General features: G+C 40.2%; 1 protein-coding gene across 1 annotated transcript in view; it reads right to left on the bottom strand.

Annotated features, from left to right (window-relative positions):
* Positions 1-11,353, bottom strand: part of LOC123391022 (guanine nucleotide exchange factor subunit RIC1-like) — a 48,316-nt gene extending 36,963 nt beyond the window's left edge. The window contains exons 1-2 of the mRNA XM_045076514.1: positions 11,303-11,353; positions 1,839-1,963 (exon numbers count right to left, since the gene is read on the bottom strand). Coding sequence (XP_044932449.1) covers positions 1,839-1,963; positions 11,303-11,353 — 176 coding nt within the window. The remainder of the gene's footprint in view (positions 1-1,838; positions 1,964-11,302) is intronic.
* Positions 11,354-12,094: the final 741 nt, after the last annotated feature.

Raw genomic sequence — 12,094 nt, 5'->3', positions numbered from 1 at the left:
GGTCAGATATATAGACCAGCAGCCAGCAGGCCATTAGCAGGCAGAGGGAGATAATTTGTGATATGAGACTGATGGGTTGAGATGTTCTTTATCACTACAGACACCATGCCTTGTGTCTCTTGCTGCCAGCACTTGAGCTTGTAGCCTCCAATTAACATTGCATCTATGGGTACATTTGATATATTCCTCCACCCACCACACAGCCTCTTGTGTCATACTCATCAAGGGCCAGTGCACGCCTAGTGAATGGAAGGATGGATGGATGGATGGATGACAGGATGAAAAGATGGGTTGACAGATGGATAAATGGATGGATGGATGGTTGGTGGACAAACAGATGTTGGATGGATGATGGCATACATGCATGCATGCATGGGTGGATGGAAGGATGGAAGGAAGGATGGATGGATAGATGAGTGAATGGGTTGATGGATCGTTGGATGGGTGGGTAGATAGTTGGGTCAATAAATGGATTGATGGCTGGATGGTTGTGTGTATGGATGGATAGATAGAGGGATGGATGGGTAGATGGATGGATAGATGAGTGAATGGTTGGACAGATGATGGATGGATGGATGGATGGATGGATGGATATGTTTATGGATGGATGGATTGGTCGATGGAAGGGTGGGTGAAGGATGGGTGGGCAGGTGGATGTACAGATGAAAGGATGAATGCATGGATGGGAGAATGGACAAAAGGATGTATGGATGGTTGCATAGATGGAGGACTGGGTGCATGGGTCATTGATAGATCTATGGCTATGGATAGGTGGATGGATGGATGGATAGATATAGATGATGGGTGATGGATGGGTGGGCAGATGGATGGAGACAGATGAATAGATGAATAGTTGATAGAGAGACAGGTGGACAGATGGATGGACATGTGGAGAGTAGGATGGATGGTTAGATGGCAGACAGATAAAGACAGTTGAATGCATGAATGGATGGATTGACAGATGGATAGATGGATGGACAGACAAATGGATGGATGAATAGATGGGTAAAAATGTGTATATTTGTATGTACAGATGGAGGGATGGATGGTTGGACAGGTGGATGGATAGATGGCAGGAAAGATAGATGGCTGGATGATCTATAAATGGATGAATGGATATTTAGATGGATGTACAGATTGATGAAAATATGTATGTATGGGTGAAAGGATGTATGGATGGAGGGATGAATGGATGGATGGATAGATAGACGCCTAGATGGGTAGAAAAATGGATGGAGGCCAATGGATCAGTAGATAGATGAATTAATGAGTGAATGAATAGGCAGAAAGATGAAGGTAGTCAAATGAATGGATAGATGGATGGTTGGATGGATGGATGGATGGATGGATAGAAGGATGGATGTGTGCATGGGTGGAGAGTTGATGAAGTATGGATGGAAGGATAGAAGGATGGATGGATGGATGGATGAGTGGGTGGAAGGTGGATAGATAGATGGAAAGATGCATATATAGATGAGTAAATGGTTGGATGGATGGATAATGGATGGGTGAACCGATTTATAGAAGAAATGATAAATGCATGTACAGATAAACGGATGGATGAAAGGACAGACAAATACAGACAGATGAAAAGATGAACAGATGGATAGCAGAGACACAGATGGACAGATGGATGGACAGAAGGATGGGTGGATGGAAGGGGGATAGACAGATGGATAGATGAATGGATGAACAGATAGATGGGGAATGGTGGATGGATGGATGAATGATGGATGAGTGGATGAATGTATGGATGGATGGATTGATGGAAGGCAGAGGGATAGATGAGTGGATAGGTGGATGGAGGGATAGATGGATGTATGGAAGAGTGGATGCACCAATGGATAGAGAAATGATTCTTTAGTTGAATGGCAGATGAATGGTTGGATGGATGCATGCATACAGGTATGGATGGATGGATGGATGGATGAATACACAGATGGAAGGATGAATTGATAGATGGATTGAGGAGTACATGGGTAGATGGGTGGATTAATGGATGGATGGATAGATAGATTAATGGACAATCCAGCAAATTGTTGGACAGATGGAAGGATGAGTAAATGGATGAGTGGATGAATAGACATATGGATGAAAAATTGGATAGAATTTTTTATGGATAGGGAAGAGTCGAGATGGTGGAGAAGTAGCAGGCTGAGACCACATCAGGTAGCAGGAAATCAGCTAGATAGCTTATCAATCCATTCCAAATACCTACAAATCCAATGGGAGATTGAAGAGAAGAAGATCAACAATTCTAGGAACAGAAAATTGACCACTTTCTGAAACATAGGACCGGCGAAGTAACTCCAAAGCGACGGGAAGATAGACTGCGGTGGGAGGGACTGGCTCCTGGCAAGTGGCAGAGAAATGGAGCACAAAATCAGGACTTTTAAAAGTCTGCACAACAATGGCCACAGTCGCCAAACTGTGGAAAGAACCAAGATGCCCTTCAACGAATGAATGGATAAGGAAAATGTGGTCCATATACACTATGGAGTATTATGCCTCCATCAGAAAGGATGAATACCTAACTTTTGTAGCAACATGGACGGGACTGGAAGAGATTATGATGAGTGAAATAAGTCAAGCAGAGAGAGTCAATTATCATACGGTTTCACTTATTTGTGGAGCATAACAAATAGCATGGAGGACATGGGGAGTTAGAGAGGAGAAAAGAGTTGGGGGAAATTGGAAAGAGAGGTGAACCATGAGAGACTATGGACTCTGAAAAACAATCTGAGGGGTTTGAAGTGGTGAGGGGGGGGTGGGAGGTTGGGGTACCAGGTGGTGGGTATTATAGAGGGCACGGATTGCATGGAGCACTGGGTGTGGTGAAAAAATAATGAATACTGTTATGCTGAAAATAAATAAAAAATAAATTAAAAATAAAAAAATAAAAGTCTGCACCACTGAGAGACATCACTCCAGAGGCTAACCCTGGGTGAAGCCCATGCAGGGTCAGTGTGGCCCCAGATCTCATGGGGTCACAGAGGATTGGGGGTGTCTGAGTGTTGCAGATTTCGTAGGTATTATAGCAGGGAAGTCAGCTACAGAGACAGAGCCAAAAAGTGAGCTCTCAACTCGGGTTTACCTTGAACTGGTCACAGACTGGGTGAACTCGGAGCACAGCCAGAGGCCAAGGAGATGGGAGTGATTGATCGCTTTTCTCTGAGGGAAAACTGAGGAGTGGGGCCCCAAGCTCGGCTCCTCCTGGCCAGAGATTTGGGAGGCCACCATTGTCATTCCCGTCCTCCAGAACTCTACGGAAAGTGTTCAGGGAACAAAAGCTACCGAAAGTGAACCCAAACGGATTACTTAGCTGGGCCCCTGGTAAGGGCAGTTCAATTCCGCCTCAGGCAAAGACACTTGAGAATCATTACAACAGGCCCCTCCCCCAGAAGATCAAATAGAAATCCAGCCAAGACCAATTTCACTTATCAAGGAGAACAGTGGAATTCCAGAGGAGGAGAAAGCAAAGCATGGAATTCATGACTTTTTCCCCATGATTCTTTAGTCTTGCAGTTAATTATTTTGTTTATTTTATTTTTTATCTTCTGTTTAATTTTTTAAATTTTTACCCTTTCCTCTTTAACGTTTTTTAACCAGTTTATTTTAACAATACCTTTCATTAAAAAAAATAATAATCTTTTTTGAACCTTCATTATTATAGTCACATTTTATTCTTCATTGTATCTAACTTTATTTTTTGTATACACACAGGGTTTTTTCTTCTAAAAAATTTGGGGTACAGCTTCTTCTGATAGATCAAAATATATGCTAAATCCAGCTCTGGCCTTCTTCTAGTCTCCAGCCCGAGCAAATTCTCTCCACTTTCTTTTTCTTTATTCTCCCAACCAAATTACTTTATCAACTCCTGTTTTAGAAATTTAAAATTTTTTTCCTCATATTTATAGGTATATTCCATCCCTTCATTGTGTTTACCCTTACATAGGTTTTTCATTCTTTAATATTTTAGGAGATAGTTTCTTCCTTTTTTAAAATTTTGTTTATTTATTTTTATTTCTTTTCAGCATAACAGAATTCATTGTTTATGCACCAGACCCAGTGCTCCATGCAATATGTGCTCTCCTTAATACCCACCACCTGGATCCCCCAACCTCCCACACCCCGCTCCTTCAAAACCCTCAGGTTGTTTCTCAGAGTTCATCGTCTCTCATGGTTCACCTCCCCTTCCAATTTCCCTCAACTGCCCTCCCTTCTCCTCTCCATCTCCCTATGTCCTCCAAGTTATTTGTTATGCTAGACAAAGTGAAATCATATGAAACTTGACATTCTCTGTTTGACTTATTTCACTCAACATAATCTCTTTCAGTGCCATCATGTTGATACAAAAGTTGGGTATTCATCCTTTCTGATGGAGGCATAATACTCCATAGTGTATATGGAGTACTATGGAACACATCTTCCACATCCATTCGTCTGTTGAAGGGCATCTCGGTTGCTTCCATAGTTTGGCGACTGTGGCCATTGCTGCTATGAACCTTGTGGTACAGAAGGCCCTTCTTTTCACACCATCTGTATCTTTGGGGTAAATACCCAGGAGTGCAATTGAAGGGTCATAGAGAAGCTCTATTTTTAATTTCTTGAGGAATCTTTACACTGTTCTCCAAAGTGGCTGCACCAACTTTCATTTGAACCAACAGTGGAAGAGGGTTCCCCTTTCTCCACACCCCCTCCAACACATGTTGTTTCCTCTCTTGCTAATTTTGGTCATTCTAACTGGTGTAAGGTGGTATCTCAATGTTGTTTTAATTTGAATCTCCCTGAGGGCTAGTGATGATGAACATTTTTTCATGTGTCTGAGAGCCATTTGTATATCTTGATTGGAGAAGTGTCTGTTCATATCTTCTGCCCATTTTTTGACATGATTATCTGTTTTGTGTGTGTTGAGTTTAAGAAGTTCTTTATAGATCCTGGATATCAACCTTTTGTCTGTACTGTCATTTGCAAATATCTTCTCCCATTCCGTGGGTTGCCTCTTTGCTTTTTTTTTTTTTTTTTTGACTGTTTCCTTTGCTGTGAAGAAGCTTTTGATTTTGATGAAGTCCCAAAAGTTTATTTTCACTTTTGTTTCCTTTTCCTTTGGAGACATATCTTGAAAGAAGTTGCTGTGGCTGATATCAAAGAGGTTACTGCCTATGTTCTCCTCTAGGATTCTGATGGATTCCTGTGTCACATTGAGGTCTTTTATCCATTTCGAGTTTATCTTTGTGTATGGTGTAAAAGAATGATCGAGTTTCATTCTTCTACATATAGCTGTCCAATTTTCCCAGAACCATTTATGGAAGAGACTGTCTTTTTTCCACTGTATATTTTTTCCTGCTTTGTTGATTATTTGACCATAGAGTTGAGGGAGCCTGGAACAAACAGCTTAGAAGCCATGAAAACAGAATTATGGAAATAAATGATGCCATGAAACATTCCAACGTCAGAGTTATTGGAATCCCTGAAGGGGAGGAGAAAGAAAGAAGTTTAGAAGATATATTGGGACAGGTACTCCATGAAAATTTTCCCAATCTTGCAAATGGAACTGGCGTTCATGTACTAGAGGTAGAATGGTCTCCACCCAAGAATATAGATTCTTGAAAGTCCTCGAGACACCTGATAGTAAGAATGAGATAGTTTCTTCAAAGAGACTGAAATACTCCCAAAATTAAGTGGGTGACCCTGTTTTAGTCACCAGTCTAATATATATATATATATATATATATTCTTTTTTTAACTTTTTTTCCTGAACTTCCTATTATCTGGACCAGATGGACATCACAGATACATTCAGAACATTCCATCCCAAAATAACAGGATACACATTCTTTTCTAGTGCACGCGGAACATTCGCCAGAATAAACTACATCCTGGGTCATAAATCGGGTCTCAACCGGTATCAAAAGATTGGGATCATTCCATGTATATTTTCAGATCATAATGCTCTGAAGCTAGAACTAAATCACAAGAGGAAATGTGGAAAGAACCCAAATACATGGAGACTAAACAGCACCCTTCTAAAGAATGAATGGGTCAACCAGGAAATTAAAGAATTGAAAAAATTCATGGAAACAAATGATAATGAAAAGACAATGGTTCAAAATCTGTGGGACACAGCAAAGGCAGTCCTGAGAGGAAGATATATAGTGATACAAGCCTTTCTCAAGAAACAAGAAAGGTCTCAAGTACACAACCTAACCCTACCCCTAAAGGAGCTGGAGAAAGAACAACAAATAAAGCCTAAACCCAAGAGGAGAAGAGAAAACACAAAGATCAGAGCAGAAATCAATGAAATAGAAGCAAAACAAAATAACAACAACAACAAAAACATATAACAAATCAATGAAACTAAGAGCTGGTTCTTTGAAAGAATTAATAAGATAGATAAATCCCTGGCCAGACTTATCAAAAGAGAGAGAGAGAGAGAGAGAGAGAGAGAGAGAGAAAGACCCAAATAAATAAAATCATGAATCAAAGAGGTGAGATCACAACCAACACCAAAGAAATACAAACAATTATAAGAACATATTATGAGCAACTCTACGCCAACAAATTTGACAATCTGGAAGAAATGGATGCATTCCTAGAGACAGATAAACTACCACAACTGAATCAGGAAGAAACAGAAAACCTGAACAGACCCATAACCAGTAAGGAGATTAAAACAGTCATCAAAAATCTCCGAACAGACCCATAACCAGTAAGGAGATTAAAACAGTCATCAAAAATCTCCAACACACACTAAACAGGCAAACATATAAAAAAAAAATGGGCAGAAGATATGAACAGACACTTCTCCAATCAAGATATACAAATGGCTATCAGACACATGAAAAAATGTTCATCATCATTAGCCCTCAGGGAGATTCAAATTAAAACCACATTGAGATATCACCTCACACCAGTTAGAATGGCCAAAATAAACAAAACAGGAAACAACATGTGTTGGAGAGGATGTGGAGAAAGGGGAACCCTCTTACACTGTTGGTGGGAATGCAAGTTGGTGCAGCCTCTTTGGAGAACCCTGTGGAGATTCCTCAAGAAATTAAAAATAGAACTTCCCTATGACCCCCCAATTGCACTCCTGGGTATTTACCCCAAAGATACAGATGGAGTGAAAAGAAGGGCCATATGTACCCCAATGTTTATAGCAGCAATGCCCACGGTCGCCAAACTGTGGAAAGAACCAAGATGCCCTTCAATGGACGAATAGATAAGGAAGATGTGGTCCATATACACTATGGAGTATTATGCCTCCATCAGAAATGATGAATACCCAACTTTTGTAGCAACATGGATGGGACTGGAAGAGATTATGCTGAGTGAAATAAGTCAAGCAGAGAGAATCAATTATCCTATGGTTTCACTTATTTGTGGAGCATAACAAATATCATGGAGGACAAGGGGTGTTAGAGAGGAGAAGGGAGTTGGGGTAAATTGGAAGGGGAGATGAATCACGAGAGACTATGGACTCTGAAAAACAATTTGAGGGGATTGAAGTGGCGGGGGTGTGGGAGGTTGGGGTACCAGGTGGTGAGTATAATAGAGGGCACGGATTGCATGGAGCGCTGGGTTTGGTGAAAAAATAATGAATATTGTTTTTCTGAAAATAAATAAATTAGAAAAAAAATCTCCAAACAGTCATCAAAAATCTCCAAACAGGGTGGCTCAGTGGGTTAAAGCCTCTGCCTTCGGCACAAGTCATGATCCCGGGGTCCTGGGATCGAACCCTGCATTGAGCTCTCTGCTCCGTGGGGAGCCTGCTTCTCTTCCACTCTCTACCTGCCTCTCTGCCTACTTGCGATCTCTGTCTGTCAAATAAATAAATAAAATCTTTTTTTAAAAATGTCCAAACAAAAGCCCAGGGTCAAACGGCTTCCCAGGGAAATTCTACCAAACATTTAAAGAAGAATTAATTCCTATTCTCTTGAAACTGTTCCAAAAAATAGAAATGGAAGGAAAACTTCCAAACTCATTTTATGAGGCCAGCATCACCTCATCACCTTGATCCCAAAACCAGACAAGGATTACATCAAAAAAGAGAATTACAAACCAATATCCCTGATGAACACAGATGCAAAAATTCTTACCAAAATACGCCAATAGGATCCAACAGTACATTAAAAGGATTATTCACCACAACCAAGTGGGATTTATTCCAGACCTGCAAGGTTGGTTCAACATCTGCAAATCAATGTGATATAATACCTTAATAAAAGAAAGAACAAGAAACATATGATACTCTCAATAGATGCTGAAAAAGCATCTGACAAAGTACAACATCCCTTCCTGATCAAAACTCTTCAAAGTGTAGGGATAGAGGGCACATACCTCAATTTTATCAAAGCCATTTATGAAAAACCCACCACACATATCATTCTCAATGGAGAAAAACTGAAAGCTTTTCTGCTAAGGTCAGGAACATGGCAGGATGTCCATTATCACCCCTGCTATTCAACATAGTACTAGAAGTCCTAGCCTAAGCAATCAGACAACAAATATTAATTAAAGGCATCCAAATCAGCAAAGAAGTCAAACTATCACTCTTTGCAGATGATATAATACTTTATGTGGAAAACACAAAAGACTCCACTCCAAAACTGCTAGAACTTGTACAGGAATTCAGTAAAATGTCAGGATATAAAATCAATGTACAGAAATCTGTTGCATTTCTTTCCACCAACAACAAGACAGGATAAAGAGAAATTAAGGAGTCAATCCCATTTACAATTGCACCCAAAACCATAAGATTCCTAGGAATAAACCTAACCAAAGAGGCAAAGAATCTATACTCAGAAAACTATAAAGTACTCATGAAAGAAATGGAGGAAGACACAAAGAAATGAAAAAATGTTCCATGCTCCTGGATTGGAAGAACAAATACTGTGAAAATGTTTATGATACCTAAAGCAATCTACACATTTAATGTAATCCCTAACAAAATCCCATTCTTTTTATTTTTTCAAAGACATGGAACAAATTATTCTAAAATTTATATGGAACAAGAAAAGACCTCGAATAGCCAAAGGAATATTGAAAAAGAAAGCCAAATTTGGTGGCATCACAATTCCAGACTTCAAGCTCTATTACAAAGCTGTCATCATCAAGACAGTACGGTACTGGCACAAAAACAGACTCATAGATCAATGGAACAGAATAGAGAGCCTAGAAATAGACCCTCAACTCTATGGTCAACTCGTCTTCGACAAAGCAGGAAGGAATGTCCAATGGAAAAAAGACAGCCTCTTCAGCAAATGGTGTTGGGAAAATTGGAAAGCCACATGCATAAAAATTAAATTGGACCAGTTCCTTACACCACTCACGAAAATAGACTCAATATGGATAAAGGACCTCAATGCAAGAAAGGTATCCATCAAAATCCTTGAGGAGAACACAGGCAGCAACCTCTTCGACCTCAGCCATACCAACCTCTTCCTAGGAACATCGCCAAAGAGAGAAGCAAGGGAAAAAGTGAACTATTGGGATTTCAAGATCAAAAGCTTTTGCACAGCAAAGGAAACAGTTAACAAAACCAAAAGACAACTCACGGAATGGGAGAAGATATTTGCAAATGACATATCAGATAAAGGGCTAGTATCCAAAATCTATAAAGAGTTTAGCAATCTCAACACCCAAAGAACAAATAATCCAATCAAGAAATGGGCAGAAGACATGAAAAGACATTATTGCAAAGAAGATATCCAGATGACCAACAGGCACATGCAAAAATGCTCCACATCACTCAGCATCAGGGAAATACAAATCCACTGGTGAAAGATATCACCTCACACCAGTCAGAATGGCTAAAATTAACAAGTCAGGAAATGACAGATGCTGGCAAGAATGTGGAGAAAGGGGAACCCTCCTACACTGTTGGTGGGAATGAAAACTGGTGCAACCACTCTGGAAAACAGCATGGAGTTTCCTCAAAAAGCTGAAAATAGAGCTACCCTATGACCCAGCAATTGCACTACTGGATATTTACCCTAAGGATACAAACGTAGTGATCTGAAGGGGCACGTGCACACAAATGTTTCCAGCAGCAATGTCCACAATGGACAAACTATGGAGAGAACCTAGATGTCCATCAGCAGATGAATGGATAAAGAAGAGGTGATATATATATATATATATATATATATATATATATATATATATATAGATACATACATACAATGGAATACTATGCAGCCATCAAAAGAAATGAAATCTTGCCATTTGCAATGACATGGATGGAACTAGAGGGTATTATGCTTAGTGAAATAAGTCAGTTGGAGAAAGACAACTATCATATAATCTCCGTGATATGAGGAAGTGGAGATGCAACATGGGGGGCTTAGGGGGTGGGAAAGGATAAATGAAACAAGATGGGATCAGGAGGGAGACAAACCATAAGAGACTCAATCTCACAAAACAAACTGAGGGTTGCTGGGGGGGAGGGGAGTTGGGAGAGGATGGTGGGGTTTTATGGACATTGGAGAGGGTATGTGCTATGGTGAGTGCTGTGAAGTGTATAAACCTGGCGATTCACAGAACTGTACCCCTGGGGATAAAAATACATTATACATTTATGAGCACTGGGTGTGGTGAAAAAATAATGAATACTGTTATGCTGAAAATAAATAAAAAATTAAAAAAAAGAAGATGAGGTCCATATATACAATGGAATATTACTTAGCCATCAGAAAGGATGATTACCCAACGTTTGCATCAACAGAGATGGAACTGGAGATTATGCTGAGTGAAATAAATCAAGCAGAGAAAGTCAGTTATCATATGGTTTCACTTACTTGTAGAATATAAGGAATAACATGGAAGACATTAGGAGAAGGAAAGGAAAAGTGAAGGAGGGGGAAATCAGAGGGGGAGATAAACCATGACAGGCTGTGGACTCCAAGAAGCAAATTGAGGGTTTTAAGGGGAGGGTGGGTGGAGGGATGAGTGAGCCTAGTGGTGGGTTATTAAGCAGGGCACATATTTTATGGAACACTGGATGTTATATGTAAACATTGAATTTTGGAAGACTATATAAAAAATTAATGGTATACTGCATGGTGACTAATATAACACAATAAAAAATAAAGTGTACAATTAAAAAATTAAAAATTTAAAAAACTAAAGAGAACAAGGATTAAAAAAAAAAAGAATTCTTGATGGATACTTAAATGGGCAGTCAGATGGATGGAGGGAGATGTATAAGGGATGTATGGCCTGAAAGAGAGGTGAATGGATAGTGGAAAGAGTTTGTGGATAAATGGATGGGTGAATGGATGGATGGGTGGATGGATGGGTGGATGGATGGATGGATGGATGGATGGATGGACGGACGGACAGACTGATGCATTGATGGGTTGATTAGTGGATGGATAAATGAGTCAAATCAAATAGAACCAACACATGACTCAGAAGTTTCAAGATACTCTGCAACAGGAACCTTGAAACTAGAAGAAAATAATCAGTAAGTGTTTGAGGTTTGCATCTCCTTCTCATTCCCAAGAAAAGGAAAATGTTGTAAGTGGAATCAGCCTGTGGATAGCTAGTGCACATACTGTATGCCACCTGCTGTGCAGTGGATGAGGAAGATGAAAGGGAAAAGGGGGAAAAGATAATGAAAGAGAGCAGAGCAGGGATAGAGGACTGGAAAGAAAAGGCAAGACCCAAGTCTGCAAGGAGAGGATGGTGAAGGTGGGGATGACTGTGAGCAAGCCTAGCAGCTCAGCAAAAAGGAAGACAGGACTGAGAAAGCTCACCCTTCCCACTGCAACCTGCAGATTCATCTGCTTTGTCATTATTGGTGCTTTTACTGAGAATTAAATCTTGAGATGCCCAACCTAGAATGAGGCATTTCTTCTTTCTCTGGAATAGCCTCTGCCATCCAAAGGCTTAGAGTAGATAGGTGTCCCCAGGGGGAGAGGATCACCAACCATACTGGAACTTCACAGTTCACATCGGCTCATTGAACCCAGGAACAATGGCAATTCTTCCCAAAGGTAGATCAAATGGCCCACTCAGGGTGACCTGGAGTCCATTCATTTAGTGAATATTTATTGATCCCCTTTAATGTGGGATGCTGTTCCCAGTACTT

The sequence above is a fragment of the Mustela putorius genome, unplaced genomic scaffold (assembly GCF_011764305.1).
Source record: "Mustela putorius furo isolate JIRA1106 unplaced genomic scaffold, ASM1176430v1.1 tig00000174_pilon_pilon_pilon, whole genome shotgun sequence".
NCBI lineage: Eukaryota > Metazoa > Chordata > Mammalia > Carnivora > Mustelidae > Mustela > Mustela putorius.
This window is presented reverse-complemented; position numbering and strand designations above follow the sequence as displayed.